The sequence below is a fragment of the Castor canadensis genome, chromosome 1 (genome assembly GCF_047511655.1).
Source record: "Castor canadensis chromosome 1, mCasCan1.hap1v2, whole genome shotgun sequence".
NCBI lineage: Eukaryota > Metazoa > Chordata > Mammalia > Rodentia > Castoridae > Castor > Castor canadensis.
In genome coordinates this window covers 72,840,184-72,864,909 of record NC_133386.1, presented here as the reverse complement: position 1 = coordinate 72,864,909, position 24,726 = coordinate 72,840,184, and the positions used below count along the sequence as shown (strand labels likewise).

The following is a 24,726-nucleotide window of genomic DNA, read 5'->3' as shown; positions in this document are numbered from 1 at the left end:
GTACCACATACACAGAAATATCAAAACAAGCTGGGCACCAGTGGTATACAGTTTGTGAGACCCCCCCCTCACCCCATCTTCAAAAAATAACCAGAGCAAAATAGATTGGAGATGTGGCTTGAGTGGTACAGCACCTGCTTTACAAGTGTGAAGCCCTGGGTTTGAATACCAGTCCCATCGAAAAAAAAAAAAACAAAAAACCCAAAAAACAAAACAAAACAAAAAGGGAGGCAGAGATCCAGGAGTATCACAGTTCAAAGCCAGCACCAAACCGTTTGCATAACCCTATCTCAAAAAAAAAAACTCACCATACACACACACACATACAAAAAGGGCTGGTGGAGTGACTCAAGTGATAAGAGCATCTATCTAGCAAGCATGAGGCCCCCAGTTCAAGCCCCAGTGACACCAAAAAAAAAAAAAAAGTCAAAACTAGAGAAAATATGATAATTAAAGGACAGAAGCTAAGTCGGGGTAAAATTACAAAAGGTAATGCAATCACTTTTTAAAGATTAGCATACATTAATTGTACAAAGGGGTTTCATTGTGATTATGTCCATATGTGCAAATAATGTGCTTTGATCATGTTCAACCCTCTATTACTCTTTCCTCCCCTGCCCCTTTTCTCTTCCCCTTTTACCTCATTTATCCCCTAATCTCCTCATAAGAGAAAACATTTGTCTTTGTGGGATTGGCTTATTTCATTAACATCTTCAGTTCCATCCATTTTCCAGCAAATGACATAATTTCATTCTTCTTTATGGGTAAGTAAAACTCCATTGTGTGTGTGTGTGTGTGTGTGTGTGTGTCTGTATATATACAGACACACATACATACAATTTTCTTCATCTAGTCATCTATTGATGGGCACCTATGCTGGTTCCATAGTTTGGCTATTGTGAATAATGCCATGATATACATGAGTATACAGGTATCTCTATAGTAATCTTTGATTCTTTTGGATATATACCAAGAAGTGGAATAGCTAGATCATATGGAAGTTCTATTTTTAATTTTTAATCTTTTTAACAGTAATGGAAATTGAACCTAGGGCCTTGCTCTTGCCAGCCAGCAAGCACTCTATCACTTGAGCTTTTGTTTTTGAGACAGAGTCTGGCTATTGCCCAGGCTGACCTTGAACTCAAGAAGCCTCCTAACTAGCTGAAATAATAGGTGTGTGCCATGATGCCTGGTTACTCTTAATTTTTTTTTTTTTTTTGGTGAGATTGGGGTTTGAATTCAGAGCTTCATACTTGCAAAGCAGGTGCTTTACCACTTGAATCATACCACCAGTCCATGTGCTATTTTAGAGATGGCATTATTTTAGAGATGGAGTCTCATGAATTATTTGGTGGAGCTGGTCTTAAACGGTGATCTTCCTGATCTCAGCCTCCCAAGTAGCTAAGATTATAGGCATGCCCCCAGTACCTGGCTCCCAGCTATTTTAATTTTTGAAGTTCCTCTATATTAATTTCTATAGTGCTAGACTAGTTTACATTCCCATCAACAGGATATAAGTTTTCTTTTTCTCCACAGTCCTATCAGTTTTTATTTTATTTTATTTTTTTGTGGCACTCAGGTTTGAACTCAGGGCCTCATGCTTGCTAAGCAGGCCCTCTACCACTTGAGCCACTCTGACAGCCCTTTTTATGTGAGGGGTGTTTTTGAGACAGGATCTCACAAACTGTTTGCTTGGAGCTGGATTCGAACCACAATCCTCCTGATCTCTGAGGAGATCAGAGTAGCTGAGTAGCTAGGATTACAGGCATGAGCCACTAGCACCCAGCCTGTTATCTGTTTTCTTGATGACTTCTTTTTCTTTCTTTTGATTAGTTTGGTTGTACATTTGTCAAACTTGTTTATGCTTTCAAAGAACCAACTCTTTGTTTCACTGATCCTCTGTATTGTTCTTTTAGTTTTCATTTCTGCTGTGGTCTTTTTTTTCCCCAAAAAAACTTTCACCTGCAATTATACTGTGGAAGGAAGCAGGGTGGAAGCTAATTGTTTTCAGAAGTGAAATGATGTCTCAGACCTGTGTGGGAACAGAGACTGGTAAGAAATGATAGGTTTTTTAGGAGACAGTTGCCATCCTCAACTTTATTATTTCTTTCCTTTACTAATTTTGGAATTGGATTGTTTTTATATTTCTAAAATGTTGAGGTGTATCAGGTTGTTTGAGAACTGTTTTTCCGATATTGGCATTTATAACTCTAAAATTCCCTCTTAGCCATTTTGATTGTAGCCTATTGGTTCTGGTAAGTTGTGTTTTCATTTTCATTTAAATTTATTAAATCGACCCCATTTCTTCAATGACCCACTTATACAGAGGTTTCCATATGTTTGTATATTTTTTGTAGTTTCTCTTGCTTCTGATTTATAATTTTTTTGTTTTTGTAGTACTGGCGATTGAACCCAGGGCCTACTTTGAGCCACTCCACCAGCCCATTTTTGTTATGGGTTTTTTTGAGATAGGGTCTCAAGAACTATTTGCCCAGGCTGGCTTCAAACTTTGATTCTCCTGATCGCTGCCTCCTGAGCAGCTAGGATAACAGGCATGAGCCACTGATGCCCAGCTGATATGTATTTATTCATTTTGGTGATACTGGGTGATATGTAATTTTATTCCATTTGGTCTGATAAAATACAAAAACTTATTTTAGTTTTCCTTTATTAAAGACTTGCTTTATTCCCAAGAATATCTCTATTTTGGAGAAAGTTCCAAGGGTTCTAAGAAGAATGAGTATTCTCTAGCTGTTAGATGCCTATTAAATTCTGTAGATGTCCGTAAGTTCATCTGAGCTATGGTGTTGTTTAGTTCTCAAGTTTCTTTGTTGATTTTTTTTTTGTCTGGATGATCTATCTATTGCTCAGAGTAGGGTATTGAAGTCATTCACTATGTTTGGGAGTCTGTGTCTTTATGTAGTTTGTTTCATGAAACTGTGTGTAACAACATTTGGTGTGCACTGATGGCATTTGTTGTAACTTTTTTTTTGAGGGGGGGAGGATAGTTTGAATTCAGGCCCTTGCACTTGTGAGGCAGGCACTTGAGCTATATGCTTTAATTATTTTTCAGTTAGTTCTCACTTTTTTTTATTTATTTATTTTTAGAAGTACTGGAGTTTGAGCTCAGGGCTTTGTGCTTGCTAGGCAAGTGCTGTATCGCTTGAACCATACCCCCAATCCTCAGTTGCTTTTGTACTCTTCTAGTGTGAGTCGTTATTTCCTATGTTCTCATGGTTGTGTTCATCATTCTCTTCTGTGTGCAGGACTGCTGGCTTTGTGGTTATGAATTCCTTTAGTTTTTGTTTATTGTGGAAGGTTTTCAGTTCTTCTTCAATTATGAAGGACAGCTTTCTGGATACAGTAACCTAGCCTGACAGTTGTTTTCTCTCACGACTTGAAGTAAATCACTCTATGCCCTCCTGACTTTGAGTTTCTGTTGAGAAATCTGCTGTTATTCTGATGGGTTTATCTTTATGTTACTTGGCACTTTTCTCTTGCAGCTTTCAATATTAGTTCCTTGTTCTATACAACAGTGCTTTAACTATAACATGATGTGGGCAGTTTTCTTTGCTGGTCTTACCTGTTTGAGGTTCTATACATATATTTTTTTTCTTTTCAGTGCTGGGGATAGAATCCAGAGCCTCAGGCAGGCTAGGCAAGCAGTACACCACCCAGCCAAGTCCCCCAAGCCCCATGTTTGAGGTTCTAAAAGCCTCCTGTACCTGAATGCCCTCTCTTTCCCAAGAGTTAAGAAATATGTTTCTATTATTTTATTGGGTATGTTTTACATACATTTAATTTGTACTTATTCTCCTTCATGCTCATAATTCATAGGTTTGAACATTTTTTTCTCCTTTGGTGGGATTGGGGTTTGAACTCAGGGCTCCACACTTGGAAAGCAGGTTCTCTACTACTTGAGCCACACCTCCAGTCCATTTTGTTTGGTTATTTTCGATGTGGTCTCATGAACTATTTGCATTGTCTTCCTGATTTCAACCTCCCAAGTAGCTAGAATTACAGATGTGCGCTACTGGTGCCTGGCAGTCTGGAATTTTAATGACATCCTAGAAGTCTTACTGTTCTGCTTGTACTTTTTCTTTCTTTTTTTTTTTTTGTGGGGGGGAGGGCTTGAACTCAGGGCCTTCACATTGAGCCACTCCACCAGCCCCATGTTTTTTGAAGGGTTTTTTGAGATAGGGTCTCGTGGAACTATTTGCCCAGGTTGGCTTCAAACCGTGATCCTCCTGATCTCTGCCTGAGTAGCTAGGATTACAGCCCTCACCACCAGCACCCTTCTTTTATTTCTTTATTGTTGTGTGAATGTTCTAATTTACCTACCTTGTCTTCAAGCTTTGATATTCTACCTTCTACTTGATCCAACCTGTTGGTAAGGTTTTCTTTCTTTTTTCTTTTGCAGTACTGGGGCTTGAACTCAGGGTCTTCACCTTGAGCCACTCCACCAGCCCTATTTTTTGTAAAGGGTTTTTTGAGGTAGGGTCTGGCAGAACTATTTGCCCAGGCTGGTTTCAAACCACAATCCTCCTGATCTCTGCCTGCTGAGTGGCTCAGATTACAGGTGTGAGTCACTGGTAATAAGGCTTTCTTCTTCCCTTCCTTCTCTTTCCACTCTTCCTCCCTCCCTCTCTCCTTCCTTTCTTCCTTTCTCTTCCTTCCTTCCCCTTCCTCTTTTTTTTTTTTTTTTTTAAGAATTTGTTAGCATTTAATGAAGCTCCCTCTGTGACTTCAAGCCACCAGGACCCAGGCCCCCTCCCTCCCCCAAAACGCTTAATCTTTTCCTCAGCTCTTCTGCTGGAGAATCTGGCCTTCACAATGATGAGCTGCTTAGGGAGTTTTCCCTTCCCCAGAACGTTGTAGTAGCCCAACTGCACCACATCAACGATGGGGGCAACTCTCCTCTTGTTTTTAGCAGCATTTACCCGTGTCTGCTCACTGACCAATGTCCACAATTTATCAAGGTTGACAGCTGGGAAAAAGCTCTGGTTCCTCTTGAAGTGATAATACCTCATGCCAACTTTCCCAAAGTAACCTGGGTGATATTTGTAAAGTTGATCCTCTGGTAAAGCATGCCACCAGCATTACCCCGGCCTCCTGGCTGCTTCTGGTGCTTACTGATGCGGCCATGGCCATGGCTCTCATGGCCCTGAAGTTTCTGGGTCTTCCTCAGTCTGGATGGCATGTAGTGGCTGAGACAAAAGAGCTATTTGTTGGTGAGGCTTTTAACTGATTTTTTAATTTGACTTATTGGGCTTTTTCCAAAATTTCAATTTGATTTTTTAGAATTTCTACTGTGTTATTCAATTCCACTTTCTTATTCTGCATTGTTTTATTTCATTCAGCTGCTTATTTATATTCTCTTCTAATACATTTAAGTGTTTATCTGTGTACTTTTTCATTTCATTGATCATTCTTACAATCATTCTTTGGATTCTTTGGGAGCTCATCCACATCACTATCACTAGAGTCTCTTACAGAATCACTGACTTTTGGAGGAGTCATATTGCCTTGATTTTTCATATTTCTTATGTTTCTGCATTGGGATTTGTGCATCTGGGCTCAAGTTGTTGGTTGGAGGCTTTGATCTCTTCTACTCTTTCAGTTGAAGTTTTCAGGCAGGACTTGGTTGTGGCAGGATTGAGGTGCAGTTTCTCACCACTGGACTTAAAGAGTATAGCCCAGCTAAATATTCACCCAACATACTCAAAGAACTGGGCCCAATCCCCAGCACCACTCAGAGAGGAGAAAACTAGGTGCAGAAGCAACCATGACTGATAGACACATCTACAATGGAAATACAATAACTATTTTTTGTGGTACTAGAGTTTGAACCCAGGGCCTTGTGCTTGCTAGGCAGAGTAATAAATAATTAAAAACAATTACTCCTGTCACAACTCCAATAATCTTAAGAGGAATAAAGCAGGACAGCTAAATAAGACTAGTCAATAAGGGTAGGAATGGAAAGAAAATAGGAAGAATAATATACGAGTGAATAATATACAGAGAAATGAAAATGGAAGGAGAAAATGAAAAATAGAAGGGGAGAATGAGAAAGAAGAAGGGAATAAAGAAAATCTAGCAAATGGTATATTGAGAAAAAGAAAATGAAAATAACAGAAAACAACCAACCAATGAGAAACTGTAACAGTAAAGATGAATTACAGAAGGAACAACAGAGAAAGAAGAAAAAAATAAGAGAAAAAACTAAAGTAATTAAAGACAGGAATGGCAAGGAAGGAGAGAGGACTGAATAAATATTAAATATTGAAAGCTAGATGTGATAGTTTGTGTCTACAATCCCAGCACTTAGGAGTCTGAGGAAGAGAGACCATAAGCCCCAGGTAAGGCTGGGCTATAGAGGGAGGTCTGTCTCAAAAACAGAAAAAAAAAAAAGAAAGAAAGAAAGAAAAGCAGATATACTCTCTCTTCAACAAAATTAGAGATAAGGGCAGAATAGTTTCTGCCTGGTAGTGAGGGGTAAGAGGGGGTAAGGGAGGGGGCAGGGGGAAGGGGGGAGAAATGACCCTAACAATGTATGCACATATGAATAAAGTAAAAATTAAAAAAAAAAAAAGAAAAAGAAAGAAAGGCAGAGCAGAGACGGGCACACACCTGTAATCCTAGCTACTCAGGAGGTAGAGATCAGGAGGATTGCGGTTTGAAAGCCAGTCCGGGGGAAATAGTTTTCGAGATCCTATCTTGAAAAAACCCATCACAAAAAAGGGCTGGTAGAGTAGCTCAAGGTGCAGGCCCAGAGTTCAAAACCCAGTACTGGAAGGAAAAAAAAAAAAAAAAAAAAGCAGAGCAGGAGAAGTCAAAGAAAGTAGAAAATAAGTGGAGAGAAGTCACATAAGAGAAGTATAAAAGTGAAGAGAGCAAAAAGAAATTGTATGAAAATAGACTAGAAATTTATGTGAATATTTAAACTCAGCACTGGTCTAAAAAGTCTCTAGAAAAATGAACAACTGATAAAGAAAAACGGGAGAATGGAAATAAAGAATAAAAAATATTTTAAATAAAAAAAAGAATATAGACTTCTAGTCCTCTAAGGATGCCATTCTTGGCTTTAGTGCAACCTCTGGATCAGTGTCAGTGGGTTTCCCTCACCTGTTGAGGGCAGTCTGTTTGATATTTCCTCTTCCTCTGTTTTCCTTTGTGTTAATCTAGCAACCAGAGGTGTGTTTTGTGGGGAGTACCAATGATACTCTCTTATGGCAGAACATGCTACGGGTCTCTATCCTCTAGTTCTTTGCCTCCTAGATCTCTGCCCAGATGGGAATGACAGTCACTTCCCTTTGTGACTCCAGTGAGTTTCCCATCATATACAGTCAGCATCACTGACTCACTTTTCTTTAGCTAACTCAGCCCTCTCAGCCAGTAATTAGTGAACAGATGCCCACCTGATGCTTGCTGTGTCTTTTCAGAGGCTAGATGACATGGGACCTTCTCACCCCTGAAGCTGCAGGTTCCTGCCAGGAACCCTTAGGGGGAAGAAAAAAGAACTTTTTTTTTTCCCTGACACAAGGTTTTCCTATGTAGCTCAAGCTGGCATCAAGCACTTCATAGCCTAGACTTGCCTCAAATTCCTGAGTGCTGGAATTATGGTCCTGTACCCCCATGCCCAGCAGGTTTTAACTGTATTTTTGTATTTGGTTTGTTTTAGTGTTGTTGCTACTATGACAGTTTGTGTTCTCCTGTCTGTACTGTGGATTGAGCCCTCAAGAAATGCTGATTAGTGAGACTCCTCCCATCATAAACCTGGAAGAGATATCCATTCTAACAGATATAAAAATCCCAACTGAGGAACGCAAGAACTATAAAAGACTAAGCATGAGTGCGCTAAAAGTTCAAGACACCTCAATAACCGAGTCCAAAGATATAGAAATGGTTGAAATGCCAGACAAAAACCTCAAAAGTCTAATTTTAAAAATGATCAATGAGGGACTGGCAGAGTGACACAGGTGGTAGAGAGCCTGCCTAGCAACCATGAAGCCCTGAGTTCAAACCCCAGTACCACACACAAAAAAGATCAGTGAACTCAAAATGGATTCAAATAAACAGATGAGTTAAGAAAGGAAGTTAATTTAAGAGTTAGGTGAGAAATTCAATAATTTGGATGAGAAATTAAGCAACTAGAATGAGGTTTTCAACAATGAGATAGATGCTGGGGAAAAAATACAATGGAAATCTTTGAAAAATTCAACAAATCAAAAACTAAATGGAAATCATCACCAATACATTAGACCAGGCAGAAGAAAGAACAGCAAGGACTGAAGACACAGTTGAGGAATTATTATACTCAGGTAGCAATAAATAAAAAAAAAAAGGCAATCATAACCACATAAGACCTTTGGGACACAATTATGAGATCAAACCTATGACTCCATGGTGTTGAACAGGGAACTGAGATGAAGACTAAAAGCACAGAAACTTATTCAGTGAAATTATAGCAGAAAATTTCCCAAATCTATGGAAAGAAATGGAAATTCAAGTATGTGAGGCATTTGGAATACCAAGTAGACATGACCAGAAAAGAATGTCTCCAAATAATATTATAGTTAAAAATGCCAAGAGTAGGTGCTGTGGATGTACCCCAGCAGTAGAGTGCTTGTCTAGCATGCGTAAGGCCTTGAGTTCAATCCTCAGCATCAAAAAAAAAGCCAAGAGTATGGAACAAAGAAAGAACACTTAAAACTGCAAGAGAAGTGGTAAGTTACTTACAGAGGAAAATCTATCAGAATAACAGCATATTTCTCAGCAGAAACCCTAAAAGCCAATACAGTACGGACTGATGTATTTTTAAACCCTGAAACAAAACAACTGCTAACCAAGACCACTATATCCAGCAAACTTACCCTTAACAATTGAAGAAATAAAGACCTTCCATGATAAGGAAAAACTAAAGCAATTCATGACCACAAAGCCAGCACTGTGGAAGATACTTAAAGGAATACTGCACACAGAAGAGGAATAAAGATAAACACAAGCATGAGAGCTAAGGAAAGAATAAATCTCACTAAAGGAATAAAGAAATGAGAAGTAGGAAAGAAACATCATCAACTCAGTAAACTAAAAAACCTCTAAGATGAAGAAGAGAGTATAAATATCTCAATAATAATGCAAAATGTAAATGGTTTTAACTTTCTAATTCAAAGATGAAAACTGGCCTGTTTGCTGTCTACAAGAAATTCACCTCACTGCAAAGACACATACTGAATGGTGAAAGGATGGAAAATAACATTGCAAGCAGGAGTAGCTATACTAATATCTGATAAAAATAGATCTTCAAACCAAAATTAGGGGACAAAGAAGGCCACTTCACATTGATAAAGGGAACAATCCATCAAGAAGATAAAACAAATGTCATCGTATATGCCCTGAATAGTGGCACACCCAATTTCAAAACAAACACTATGGGACATAAAGATACAGATAGACCCCAAAGCAGTAATAGTGGTGATTTCAATATCCCACTCTCATCAATACATAATTCATCCAGACAAAAAAATGAACAAAAAAACTTCAGAGTTAAACCATCCAATAGAACAAATGGGCTTAACAGACATCTACAGTATACTCCAACAGCTGTGGAATACACATTCTCAGCAGCCCATGGAAGTTTCTCTAAAACAGATCACATTTTAGGTCATAAAGTCAGATTTATCAAATAGAAAAAATCGGAAATAATTCTGTATCTTATCATCAATCATAATGAAATAAAATTATAAATCAATAGCAAGAGAAACTATACAAACACATGGGAGATTGAGCAATACACTTCTTTTTTGTTTTTTTGGTGGGGATGGGGATTGCACTCAGGGCTTTGCACTTGTTTTTTTTTTTTTAATTTTTATTGTTTTATTATTCATATGTGCATATAATGCTTGGGTCATATCTCCCCCCTGACCCCACCCCCTCCCTTACCACCTACCCACCCCCTCCCACCGACCCCCTCAGTACCCAGCAGAAACTATTTTGTCCTTATTTCTAATTTTGTTGGAGAGAGAGTATAAGCAATAATAGGAAGGAACAAGGGTTTTTGCTAGTTGAGATAAGGATAGCTATACAGGGAGTTGACTCACATTAATTTCCTGTACATGTGTGTTACCTTCTAGGTTAATTCTTTTTATCTAACCTTTTCTCTAGTTCCTGGTCCCCTTTCTCCTATTGGCCTCAGTTGCTTTTAAGGTATCTGCTTTAGTTTCTTTGCGTTAAGGGCAACAAATGCTAGCTAATTTTTTAGGTGTCTTACCTATCCTCACCCCTCCCTTGTGTGCTCTCGCTTTTATCATGTGCACAAAGTCCAATCCCATTGTTGTGTTTGCCCTTGATCTAATGTCCACATATGAGGGAGAACATACGATTTTTGGTCTTTAGGGCCAGGCTAACCTCACTCAGAATGATATTCTCCAATTCCATCCATTTACCAGCGAATGATAACATTTCGTTCTTCATGGCTGCATAAAATTCCATTGTGTATAGATACCACATTTTCTTGATCCATTCGTCAGTGGTGGGGCATCTTGGCTGTTTCCATAACTTGGCTATTGTGAACAATGCTGCAATAAACATGGGTGTGCAGGTGCCTCTGGAGTAATCTGTGTCACAGTCTTTTGGGTATATCCCTAAGAGTGGGATTGCTGGATCAAATGGTAGATCAATGTTTAGATTTTTAAGTAGCCTCCAATTTTTTTTCCAGAGTGGTTGTACAAGTTTACATTCCCACCAAGAGTGTAAGAGTGTTCCTTTTTCCCCGCATTCTTGCCAACGCCTGTTGTTGGTGGTGTTGTTAATGATGGCTATTCTAACAGGGGTGAGGTGGAATCTTAGTGTGGTTTTAATTTGCATTTCCTTTATTGCTAGAGATGGTGAGCATTCTTTCATGTGTTTTTTGGCCATTTGAATTTCTTCTTTTGAGAAAGTTCTGTTTAGTTCACTTGCCCATTTCTTTATTGGTTCATTAGTTTTGGGAGAATTTAGTTTTTTAAGTTCCCTATATATTCTGGTTATCAGTCCTTTGTCTGATGTGTAGCTGGCAAATATTTTCTCCCACTCTGTGGGTGTTCTCTTCAGTTTAGAGACCATTTCTTTTGATGAACAGAAGCTTTTTAGTTTTATGAAGTCTCCCATTTATCTATGCTATCTCTTAGTTGCTGTGCTGCTGGGGTTCCGTTGAGAAAGTTCTTACCTATACCTACTAACTCCAGAGTATTTCCTACTCTTTCCTGTATCAACTTAGGGCTTTGCACTTGTAAAGCAGGTTCTCTACCACTTGAGCCACGCCTCCAGTCCATTTTACTCAGGTTATTTTGGAGATGGGGAGGGGGGGGTATGTCTCAAAAACTATTTGCCCGGGCTGACCTCGAACCATGATTCTCCTATCAACCTCCCAAATAGCTAGGATTACAGCCAATGGTACCCAGCTAGTGACAGATTTTTGAATGATCTGTGGGTCATTGAAGAAATCAGGGAGAACATTTAAAACTTCCTGGAATCAAATGAAAATAAAAACAAAACTTATAAGAACTTTTGGGATACAACAAAGGCAGTTTTAAGAGGGAAGTCTGTAACTAGAAGTGCCTACATTAAAAAAATCAGAGAGATCTCAAATAAACAACTTCAAGGTGTTAGAAAACTAAGCACAAACCAAAGCCAAAATTAGCAGATGTAAAGAAATAATAAAGATAAGGGCAGAAACTAATGAAATGGAAATGGAAAAGATCAATGAAACAAACAGTTGATTCCTTGAAAAAATATACAAGGTTGAAAAACCCTTAAGCAAACTAATCAAAAGAAAAAGAGGATCCAAATTAATAAAAGATGAAAAGGGGGTATTACAGCAGATACCATTGAAATCCACAGTATCATTACAGAATATTTTTAGAACTTATATCCCAATAAATTGGAAAGTCTAAAACAAATGAATAGATTTCTAGTCACATATGACATACTAAAATTGAACCAAGAGGGCACAATTAACATAAACAGATGAACAATTAAATAATACAATGAAGTTGAAGTAATAGGGTCTCACAACAAAGAAAAGCCCAAGACCGGACAGAATCACTGCTGAATTCTACCAGAACTTTAAAGAAATAACACCAATGCTCTTCAAACTATCCATAAACTAGAAAGGGGGAGAAAAGCTTCCGAATTCATTCTATGAATCCAATATTACTCTGATACCAAAACCAGATAAGGATACAACAACAACAACAAAAAACAACTAAAATCAATTTCCTTGATGAACACAGATACAAAAATCCTCAAATCTTGCAAGCCAAATTCAACAACACATTGAAAAGATCACATGTAGCCTCATGCCAGCACTTTTGGGCCTGTATCTCCCCTCCTCCTGCTAGCCACCAAAGACTTGAGCATGTAACAAGCCCAACTTCCCCAAACTACCTGCCATGGATGCCAGTGACTCAAGGTGGACTAAATGTGACTCTCAGTAAAGGTGAACATTATACTGAATAAGAAAAACTGCAAGCATTTCTCTACTCTTATTCAATATAGTGCTTGAATTTTTAGCCAGTAAGGTAAGAAAAAGAAATAAAAGGGATACTAATAGGAAAGGAAGAAATCAAATCCTATTTGCAGATGACATGATCTATACTTAAAAGATCCTATAGACACCATAAGGAAACCAGGAAAATGGATGGAACTGGATATCATGTTAATCAAAATAAGCCAGAGTCAGCCAGGCACATATCTCGTTTTCTCTCATATGCAGAATATAAATTTGAAAAGACATGAAGCTGGGTGCCAGTGGCTCACACCTGTAATGCTAGCTACTTGGGAGGCTGAGATTGGGAAGATCATGGTTTTTGCCAACCTAGGCAAAAAGTCAACAAGTCCCCATCTCAACCAACAGCTGGGTGCATACCATTTGCCTGTCATCCCAAGTTATCCAAGAGGCTGCTATCAAGAGGATCACAGTTCTAGACCAGTCCAAGTAAAAGAAAAAAAGCATGTAAGATTCCATCTCATCAGAAAAAAGCTAGGTATGGTGGTGGCAAGCCTGTCATACCAGTGATGGCTGGAAGCCTAAAATAGGAGGATCACAGTTCAGGCTGGCATGGGATAAAAGCGAGACCCTATCTCCAAAATAACCAGAGCAAAAAGGGCTAGGGGCATGGCTCAAGTGGTAGAGCACCTGCATAGCAAGCATGAAACCTTATGTTCAAACCCCAATACCGCCCCCCAAGAGGGACTATGTGTAAGAGAAAGGGGAAACCCATTATTTTGTACAGTTAATATATGCTGACAAAAAGTTGTCTGTCTTAAAATGAAAATACAGGTAGGTATCCAACAAACCCACATTAAAATTATATATGATGGAAAAGAGCACAACTTTCTACAAAAGTTCATTATTTATGTATATTAAACAAAATTATCGAAGCGGCATGCTTTTAACAACTCTTTAAACTGTTTTCCAAAGGAAGAGGGTGGGGGGTGGGGGGGAGAAATGACCCAAACATTGTATGCACATAGGAATAAACATAAATAAATAAATAAATGAAATGTTTTTCACAAAGAATAGAAAGAATAGAAGTTTTCCGTCTTCTTGTATTTGGTACTCACTCTTTAAGGCTATCCGACCGCCGCCTGTTTCTTCCCCATGAGGAACTTCTACTTCGAGTTCTTCTTTGGCTGGGGCTTCTTGATCTTCTATGGTCACTTGGAGAACAAGGATGACGTTCTTTAGATTTCATTTGGCCTGGTGCTAGAGTATGAAGAGAAAATTTACACCACAATTTATTACCTGAAAATTACAGTGAAAGCCACCTCAACTAGCATCATTTTCTGAAGGAATTTTAATAAAAACATTGTCACTGCTGAAACTCATTGGTGAATAAGCAGGATCTAATGTGTAGTCACACTTACTTTTGCGGTCACCTTGTGCAAACTGTATTTCAATTTGACGGCCACATACCCACTTCCTATTGAGGTTGTAAAGAGCGTCTTCAGCATCTCGAACATCTTCAAATATGACTAGCTGTTAAGGATACTTTGAACATCAGATAGAAGTAAAAATATTTTAAGGTACTATTTACATGTGAAATGAAATTAGCAGGAAAAACGAGTTCTAGTTATTATGCTCACATTTCTAATATGAATAAGCAGAAAAAACTTACCTTTTTTTACTATGAAAACAAATGCCCTGTTATGATTTAGAAGAGTGATATAAAAATAGAACAGAAAAAAACAGGCAGCTGTACTTCTAATATGTACATTAGTAAAATTATAATATGTGTATACAATTTGAAACATGTTATGAAAAAAATCAGTCCAAATTGGCTAGCATTATAAAATAAAGTACTTAGGACTTGCTCCCATCTTTTAGATAAAGTATCAGGTTTTTTTTTTTTTCACTGAAATTATCAGTATGTAGGAGCCTTTATTCTGAAATTAAAATTACTCTTTCATTAAAAAGCTTCCTAATTATGACATTTAGGAGAAACTACTTATAAATAAAACTGCATACATAAAAATAAGATAAAATAAAAACCAACTTGGTCCTTTAAAGATGACATCCACCTCTGAACCTACCATTTTAAACAACCCCTTATGTGTTTACTACTTGGGATATAAATGTATAAAAACATTCTGCAAACATTTGGAATTACATATATGTTTGAAATACCCACTAAACTCCCTTATCTATATAAATTTATATTATTAAACCTAACTACAATATGTAAAATGATTAAGTAGCTGTATTTCAGGAGGTTGTTTACTAGTTTTTTTTTTTTTTAAATAGCAAACAAGAAAAGCTGAAGAAACGCAATATAAAATGAGACTGGCAATTACCTCAGTGTCACTTGGTCTTGAACCTTGACCTTTACTTTTTAAGACTTGCAAGGTGGACTTTATAAGAGATGAAGAACCACCAACAAAATCAGACTTGGCTTTGATTCTGGAACTCTGAGTTAAATGTAGGAAAGCCGAAGTCTCAAAGTTGGCTGTGTCTTTTGCTTGATAAAGACTTTCCCTCTTCCAGGTCTGTATATCTGTGTCCACCCTCCCTCTTTACTCCTTGATGCTGGAACTTTAGATGCCTGTTGTCTTGCCTGCTCACGTTATGCTTGGATTCTAGCTAACAGGTTGGTTCAAACTGGGGGTGCTTGCCAGCTACTGCGGACTGCTTTAGATTTTCTGAGATAAAGAAATAAACAAAATAGGCAATGTTAATCTCATAACATCTGCTCCTAAAGACATACACTTATAAGCACATGGATGCAGGACATTCACATGCACACAATAAAGGATATTGAACATAAGCAAATCCTCTTGGGCGGCGAGTGTAGAAGTCAAGTGGAATGTAAACGTCTACTATAGGGCCATATCGACCAAATTCACGACGCAAGTCCTCAGGCCTGAAGTGTTTTAGAAATAAGGCAAAGAAATATGGATAGCTGGATTAAAATACTTTGCCTACAGAAGTCCAGATGAAACCTTTAAAAGAAAGTATATTGTCTAGACCACCATTAGCTAAAACTGTCTCTTGTAAGAATCATCTAAGACTTTCAAAAGAAGAAAAAAGGAAAAAGAAGAAGAAAAAAAAGCCCACCAGATTCTCAATCCTCTTTCTTAAGAGACCTAAAGAAGTCTGGATTAGAGACTTGGAATCAGTATTTTTACAAATATTCCAGGTGTTTGTTAAGCTTAGTCAACTGTGCTGGGGGCATGGCTCAAGTGAGTGAGCACTTGTCTAGCAATCTCAAGGACCTGAGTTCAAACGCTAGTACCACCAAAAATAAACAAAACACACCCACCTTTCATAGTTATTCCCACTACAAGACTTAATAGTTTCAATAAGAACACATTAATTTGCCTCACTATAATTTCCTGTTTATGTTAACTTTGTTTTCAGATAGCAAGAATTATAATGAAGTCCTAACATTATCTCTCTGGCTTTAAAGAAACACGGATGTTTTACTATAAAGCAAACTACTCTATCCTCAAATTTATGCTTCTACTGTGATGGTACAACAGAGGGTACACCAAAGAAATACCATTATTTGTGTTGATGGAGCTACAATTTAACTGAAGAGACAAAATACTTAGCAGTAATACCTGACAAGAGTGCATTTATGTACTAGCCACTGTTTATCTTAAGATACGTAGTGCTCAGAAAAACCCTGTGGCTGTTTACCAGCCAATTAGTCCTTCCCTAATGTCCTGAGGCAGCAAGCAACAGAGATGCATCAAACTTGCACAGTCTGACACTAGTCTATGTGATGAATCATTACAGTATACTACCTCATGGAGATCACAGGAATGCACCATCAAGCTTTGAGCACAAATCATGGCTCAGAAGAAATAAGAGTACTTCAAACCATAGTGTATAAAGAAAACACTTAAAGATGACTGCAAATGGAAGAAAGATGTCAATGACAAAAATTAGTTGAAAGAGAGAGCTAGATTGAAGAGGGAGAAAAGAGGCCAAAGAAGCAGCTTTCACATTTAGAAATGCAGAATGTGAGGTGATGGTGGAACATATGTAAGAGTTCTGCATGCAGCTGAAAACTTTTGATTATGCAAATCATAATAATTTTATTTTCTCTCAAGACTAGAAGACAAGTCAGTGATCAACCATACAGATGGGTATTTAGCATGAGGCCCTAATTTCAATCCCTAGCACTGCAGGTAAACAGAAAGATAAATAAATGCTGAAAAAGTATGGCAAGTATTAAGATAAATCTTGCTTGGTCTGGGTAAGTTACCAGACTGGAAAAACTGGAGCTATTACATAAAGATTCAACTAACATCAACTAAGCACCCACTGCGTGCTAGGCAGCACAGTCCTTATATATTTTATGAATTTGTGTTTGCCTTCCCACGTAGACTTAGCTGTAGAGGACAGTGACATTGTCTATTTTATTTTACTTACTCCACAATTACTTACTGAGTACCTACTATGTGCCAGGCTCTAGGGGCATGGTGGGAACAAGAAAAACACAATTCCTGTTCCCACAGAACATAAAAGTAATGGGGTGTGGAGAAAGGGGTTAAGATTCTCACCCATTTCTGAATATTGGGATCATCTGTGAAAGGGATATTACAGAAATAGGCTCCCCATCCTGGTGCATTAACTCTGGGCCTGATTAATGTTTCCCTTCAGGAAGCAGTTATGTCTACTTTTTAAAAAGTTTCATAGGCAATTCTGAGACTAAAAGCTGAGAACCCTCTAACACAGACGTGTTCACTAGCATATCTCGTGCCAAGCACAGCTGATGGGCATACAACAAAACACCTGATATATATTTGTCTACTAATGACTGAAGAACACATTACTGCTGTCATTTAAAAGTCAAGGAGACTTAGGGAGAGAGAAGTTCCCTTACCCAGACCAGCAAAGCAGTAGCAAAGCTAGAATTCAAATGAAGGCCTCCTGAGGCCCATCAACCAAATGTGGGTGGAAAGGAATCCTAGACAATGTAAAGAAAAAGGCTGGAGCAGTGTGTGTCATAGAGCCTTAGAATCCTAGAAGCCAAGGGTGGCCATTTGAAGGAAAAGATCTCAAACAAGCTGGCAACTATACCTCATTTTCAATACCTCACCTGTCAATTATCATTTTGTTTTTATTTTTGCAATTTTGGTGTGATCCACTTTAACAGAAGAATTATTTACCTTATAGAGAATAATAAAGACCCATGTGTCCACCAACAAGATTTATCTTAATACTTGCCATTATTAATTAATTAATCTCTCTATTTACCTGTAACGCAAAGGACTGAAGCCAGGGCCTCTCACATATGAGGCAAATGCTCTACCACTGAGCTTCATCCCCACTCTTGTATTTTTTTAAGGCATGAGACATTCTACCCTTCTACCATATAAATAATCATTGGTGTTCATCATCCCCCTGCATAGCTATATTTTTACTACAAATACATATCCATAAATACATATGCTTGTATTTATGTATACATACATACATATGTATGTATATAAACACACACACATACATATGTATGTATATATACACACATATACATATATATCAGTTTGCATTAATGGTACTAGATCATTGGTATTTTGTACCTTGCCTTAGAGATTTCTCCATGTACGTTTTTTATTCATTTTAACTCCATATGGTATTGTTATGCTAAACCAAATAATTTATCCAGCCATATTTCTGTGGATGAACATTCAAGATGTTCTGCTTTACTTTTTTTTGTGTGGTGCTGGGGATCAAACCCAGGACCCTGTGCATGCTAGGCAAGCCCTATGCCAATGAGCTACACCCACAGCTCTTTAAAAAACATTTAACAGCAAACTGTGCTGCAGTGCACACACATCACATTACCAGTGCTTCCTAGAGTTCTGCTAGAGTTCTCTGGGATGTACCACCAGCAAAGGAACTGGTGGACTGAAGAACATGCCTATCTTCAGCTGCACTCCTCCAAAGTGGACAGAAAGCTTATACTTCTCTGAAGTGTGAATTACAATCCTACTGTTCCACTTCCTCCTTAACATCTTTCAATTCAATCCCTGCCAGTCTGAAGGACATGGAGTAAATGAGTATCTCATTATTTTAATTTTTTGAGATGGGGGGTCTCACTATGTTGTCCAGACTGGCCTCAAACTCTTAGGTTCAAACAAACCTCCTGCCCTAGACTCCCAAGTAGCTGGGACTGTAGTCCTGCCCATCACTTTTTTTTGGAGTGGGGAGGACTGGAGGTTGAACTCAGGGCTTCCTGCTTGCAAAGCAGGTGCTCTACCACTTGAGCCACACCGCCAGTCCATTTTGCTCTGGTTATTTTGGAGATGGGGTCTTGGGAATTATTTTCCTGGGCTGGTCTAAAACTTTAATCCTCCCAATCTTAGGTCTCCCAAGTAGCTAGGATTATAGGCGTGAGCCACTGGCACCTGGCTAGTCCTGTCCAACATTAATCTTAATTTATATAATAATCAGTGTGGTGCCAAAACCTTTTCTCTGCTTATAGAAAATTGTTTTGTTTAAATACCTAGGAGTGGAAATGCTGAGACAAACAGGATGTACCTAATTAACTTTTATGAAACTACTAAACAGTTCTGTCAAGTGGTATACCATTTTACAGTACCATCAGCAAAGTATAACAGAGTAACGCCCTTCTTTATCAGTATTCGATTGTGTTGGTCTTTTTTAGACATTCAGTGTTAAATGGGACTTAGTGTGGTTTTAACATGCACTTTCCTAATGACAAAGTTGAGCACTTTTTCATATGCTAATTGGTCATTTGTGTGTATTTTTTCTTTGTGAAGTGTTCAAGTTTTTGCCCCTCTTTTTGTTGTTGCTGCTGATTTCTTTGAGACAGGAGTTTGCTATGTAGCCCAGGTTGGACTTGAACTCACAATCACCCTGTGTCTGCCTCCATTCTGCTGGGATCACAGGCAAGCCCCACTACACCTGGCTTTGCCAGGCTTTGCTTAATAATAATGTTTGTCTTTTTTTATTGTTGAGTTGATAAAGTTTGTATGTTCTGGGAACAAATCCTTTGTCAGATATGTTTTGTAAACATTTTTTCTGTTTGTGGCTTGGTATTCTAATTTGGTGAAATCTGATTTATCAGAGTATTTTCTTTATTTATGCCAACTGCTTTATCCAATAAGAAATCTTTGCCTATCCCCAGGTCCTAAAGATAGTCGCCTATGTTTTCTTCTAAATGTTTTTTAATTTTATATTTTACATTTTGATAGATGATCCAGCTCAAATTATGATATAAGGTAGGAGCTGCAGCTGCATTTTGTTACTTCGTTTTTTCCCATATGGCTATCCAGCTATTCCAGCATCATTTGTTGAAAAGAGTTCTTTTCACACTGGATTACTTTGTTGCCTTTGTCAAAAATCAATGAACTCTGTATTTGTTATTTATGGACTCTATTCTGTTATTGACCTGTTTATCTACCCTTAGGCCAATATCACATTGACATAGTTGCTGAATCTTTTTTCTTTTTTTGGCTGCACTGGGCTTTGCACTCAGTGTTTCACACTTGCTAGTCAGGTGCTTTACTGCTTGAGCCAATCCACCAGCCCTTTTTTTGTGATGGGTTTTTTTCAAGATAGGGTCTCATGAACTATTTGCCCAGAGCTGGCTTCAAACCATGATCCTGCTGATCACTGCCTCTTCTTTTTTTCTTGAGACAGTATCTTGCTATGTAGCTTATACTGGCCTCAAACTCAAAATCCTCATACCTCAGCCTCCCAAGTCCTGGAATTGATTGCCAGCATGCCCCACCAAGCCCAGTTCCCTTTTTGATTCTAAGATAGTGGGAGTTGTTTTTAATATTTCATTATTTTCAATTGTGCTGATACACCAAAATAAAGTTTTTAAAGTTTGCCTTGCAGTCTGATAACTCAATAAAGTCATTATTATAGTAGTTTTGTCATTATATCTGTTTTCTATTAAAAAAATAAAAACAAACAACAGCAAAAAAAAAGTCACCTAAGAATGGGAACCTTTTTTACTTCTACTTTTCCAGTTTTTATGTCTTATTTCTTTTCTTACCTTGTTGCACTAGTGAGGACCTATAGTAAAATGCTGACTGGCGGTTATAATGATAGATATCCTCCTCTTGTTCCTCCCCCTACGATTGAGGAGAGCATTTATACAGTCTTTCACCATTAAGTTATAAGATTAACTTTAGGTTTTTTTCAGATGCCCTTTCTCAGGCTGAAGAAGTTCCCTTCTAGTCCTGATTTGCTGGGAAATTTTGGTGAATTGTGTTTAATGCTTTCTCTACATCACTATCAAACCACAGAGCCTCTTACACACTGTGGTCAAACTGCTGCTAAATACTGCTAAGTACTTGCTACTTCCCAATATAACTTGGTGTTACATATCAAAATATGAATGGTACATTTGAGATTTGGACATTACTGTGCTCCTTTAATTAGTAACTGTATTTGCCACTTAAAAATATCATTCTTCTACACAGTAAAAAACAAAGATTTTAAAATTAAAAAGATTTTAAAATTAAAATTTAAAACTGGGTTGGGGAGTGGCTCAAATAGTAGAACACTGCCTAGCAAGCACAAGGCCCTGAGTTCAAACCCCAGTACTACTAACTAACTAAATAAATAAATAAAATTTACTTTAAAAATCTCTTCATTTCTTGTACTCAATTTCACTATTAAATTTTACGCTAGCCCACTAAATGTCTAACCCATTAAATGTCTTTTAATATCTTATGCTTTATGGTATATATTAAAATGCCCACCTCAATGAAATTTTTTAAGTAAAAATTGAGTTTTTGTTGTTTGGTTTTAGCTTTTTGAGATAGGGTCTTGCTATGTAGCCCAGGCTGGTCTAGAAGTTACAATCCTCCTGCCTCAGTGTCCAAATGGTTTTGTGGTTGTTTTTTTTTTTTTTGTGGTATTGGGGCTTAAACTTAAGGTCTCACGCTTAAGTGAGACTTTACCACTTGAGTCACACCCCCCAGCCCTTTTTTTTGCTTTAGTTACTTTTCAAGTAGGGTCTTGTATTTCTCCCTGGGCCAGCCTCAAACCTCAATCCTTCCAATCTCTGCCTCCCAAGTAGCTGGGATAATAGGTGTGACTCACTACATCCATCCTTCTGAATGGTTTCTTATTAAGTATAATTGAAAAACAACCATCCAAATGAATAAACCTTAATTTTCTATATAGTTTTTCTTTTCCTCATTTTTATAATTGAAATCATTAAATTATACTGCTTTTATTTAATATTTTATCCCAATTATTTTCTTTATAGGTATACTTAATGTTTTAAAGTGAAAATGCATTAAGGTATCATTGCTAGTTTACTTACACTGAATCACCTCTTACACAGAATTACCTCTTGCTAATATAGGTTACATATGAGGATTCTGTCACTGCAATGCACTTTCAGGCAAGACACTTAACCTCTATAAGCCTCTGTTTCTTATCTCTAAGTAGGGTCAATTAAGAATTAGGATTGTCTGAAAACTATGTAAGATCTGTAAAGTTCTAGCAAGCATCTGCCACACAGTGAATAATAAGTTTATTTAATTAAGGTAATTATTATTTATTAAGGTAATAGGTATTACCTCCCCAGTAGCAGTGCCAAAAAGTGGTGAAAGAACAGAAAAGGAAATCAGTAAATCTCAAGTGAGTCTCAAAACTCAACATGGATCACCCAGATTCGAGGTTTGTTGTAACATGCAGATGTGTTTTATTTAGAATGTCTTTTTTTTTCTCTTTGTGGTACTGAGGTACAACCAATGCCTCGTGTATGCTGGGCAAGCACTCTACCTGCCCAGATGTGTTTTAACATGCATGGAAATTATGAGATTAATGATATTTTACAGCTTCTAAATCTACAAAAATAGGGACTTCATTCTATTCAACTTAATAAATGCTCACATATTGACTGGATTTATGTTTATACACACAAAATTCAGATTTCTGTCTTCTCTTAAAAATAGGAAGTGCCAGGCACTAGTGGCTCATGCCTGTAATCCTAGCCGTTTGGGAGGCTAAGACAGGGAGGACTGCAGTTTGGGGCCAGCCTGGGCAAATAGCTGGAGAGACCCCATATCCAAAAATAACCAAAGCAAAATAGATTGGAGGTATGGTTCACGCGATAGAGTGCCTGATTTGCAAATGAGCCCTGAGTTCAAACCCCAGTCCCACCAAAAACTATAATGGTATTAAGAAGTCGCAACAAGAGTGCATGCATCTGCAGGGCAACTGCCAGCTGGAGCTTAGCAGCCAGTGCTGCTCCCTAAAGATAGCACATGTCCTTCTCCACCGGCTACTGTCCACACCATTCCATTGTGCCTTATGACCTGACAGCTCCACTCATGCATATTACCCTGGCTGGCTCCTTCCTGTGCCATTAGAATTGGAACCTCTGGAGTTTCTGTAGTGACCTTGCTGGAGTCACTTGACGCTTAGTAAGTATTCGAGTGGTCTGTTCAACGTGGGATTTTCTTTCTTTCTTTCTTTTTTAACCATATCCAAATCATAAACTTTGCTTTTCTATGTAATGTGTTGATAAACAAGTTGAGAGAAGAAATATAAAACACAGGCCTCTTTTACATACTAATAACTATTAACTCAGTCTATAGTTGCCGAATTATGTATTTATAGAGATCAAATTAAAAACACTTAAAATTATGACTGCCCAGATGACTACGAAGTCAAGAGTTCCACATAGTCCTACTTGTCTGGCCCCAAATCAGTCATTAAAACTCGGTGTGGTCGGCTCTCCCTTTTGGACAATAAAAGACTGCACTGCTAGAAAGGTGAGGTGGGCTTAAGTCCAATGAAATCCAAGTGTGTATTAACGTCGTCGCCCCCCATCCCATGAAAGGAAAAGGTGCTTTGGAGAAGCGTCAACCCTCACGATCTGTGCTTGGGCACCGAGTGGCCGGGGCACGGAGGGGATGGGGAAGGCTGGGAGCACGGAAATTAACCAGTCTCGTGCACGCAGACCGTTGTAAGGGTCACGCTGCCCTGGGAATTTCACGGGAAAAGGAGCCACTAGCGTCCCCGGGGTTGTCACTCGTGCCCAGCACACAACGCGGCCCCAGGTGCGGCAGGGTGGGGGAGGGGCACGAGGCGGACTCGCGTTATTTTACGACCCCCGCGCTCCGAGGGGACGCGGCCCGGCGACAAAGAGACCCACGGCGGCTCGAGGCGGGTGGGGGAGGGGGCCTGGCGCCCGGGAAGCGGCGCCGGCGCGGGCGGGAGGCGGAGGCGCGACTCCCGCCCGGCCCGGCTCCCGAGTGGCGGCTCCAGGCCCGCGAGAGGCTCGGCGTCCGCGGCCGCCGTTCCCCGCCCCGCCCCCGCGCGCCCGCCCCGCGGCTGCCGCTCACCTGGTGGCGTCCGCGACGTTCCTGACGAACAGGGAGGTGTTGGGGGGCCTCGTGTAGCGAGACATGACCGCTTCCTAGTCCCCTCCCGCTGCCCGCGGCCCTAGGCTCGCTCGGTCCCTCGCCGCCGCCGCCGCCGCCGCTCCGACGGCCCCCGGCGCGACCCCCTCCCCTCGGCCGCGGCCCCGCCAGCGCGCAGCCGCAGAGCCCGGCCGACCGGCCGCGCGGGCGGGGGCTCCCGAGGGCCCGGACAAGCTGTCCTCAGCCCCACCTGCCTGCCGCGGGTCAGGCCCCTCGCCCATGTGGCCTGAGCCCCTCTCCATCCGTCCCGCCCTCACCCATCTCCATCCCTCTCTCTCCATCCGTTTCTTCCCTTTCTCCCATCTCTCTCTCTCTCTCTCTCTCTCTCTCTCTCTCTCTCTCTCGCCATCTCTCTCCCATTCCTCTCCCTCCTCTCTCCATCCCTCATGCTCCCGCTCCATCTCTCTCCATCCACATCTCTTTCAACATCTCTCCATTTCTTCCCTTTCTCCCAGCTCTCTCTCTCTCTCTCCTATCTCTCTCCCTCTGTCTCTCTCTCTGCACTCTCCTCCTCTCTCTTCTCCTTTTCCCTTTCCCTCTCTCCATCCATCTCTCCTTCTCCCTGCCTTTCCTTCTCCCCTCCTCCCTCCTCTCTCCCCTCTCAGCGTTGTGATTCTTCACCCACTATTTGCTTAGGCCTAATATTGAGCTGTGAACACGTGCATGGGGATGTTTACTGAGGGACCACTATGTAACAGGCATTGTTGTAGGTGTGGGAAATGGCAAGGAACAAGCAGGCGAGGTCCCTCAGACTTGACACTGTGGAGAGGAGGATGAACAAATGAATACATGATGTGGAAGAAAGCAGTTAAAATG

At 39.5% G+C, this 24,726-nt stretch overlaps 1 protein-coding gene and 1 pseudogene across 1 annotated transcript in view; both read right to left on the bottom strand.

The window, feature by feature from the left end:
* Srsf12 (serine and arginine rich splicing factor 12) overlaps positions 1-23,995 on the bottom strand; it is a 36,613-nt gene extending 12,618 nt beyond the window's left edge. The window contains exons 1-4 of the mRNA XM_074078304.1: positions 23,833-23,995; positions 15,297-15,401; positions 13,909-14,012; positions 13,606-13,747 (exon numbers count right to left, since the gene is read on the bottom strand). Coding sequence (XP_073934405.1) covers positions 13,606-13,747; positions 13,909-14,012; positions 15,297-15,401; positions 23,833-23,897 — 416 coding nt within the window. The 5' untranslated portion in view covers positions 23,898-23,995. The remainder of the gene's footprint in view (positions 1-13,605; positions 13,748-13,908; positions 14,013-15,296; positions 15,402-23,832) is intronic.
* Positions 2,027-5,837, bottom strand: LOC109692832 (large ribosomal subunit protein uL15 pseudogene; annotated as a pseudogene).
* Positions 23,996-24,726: the final 731 nt, after the last annotated feature.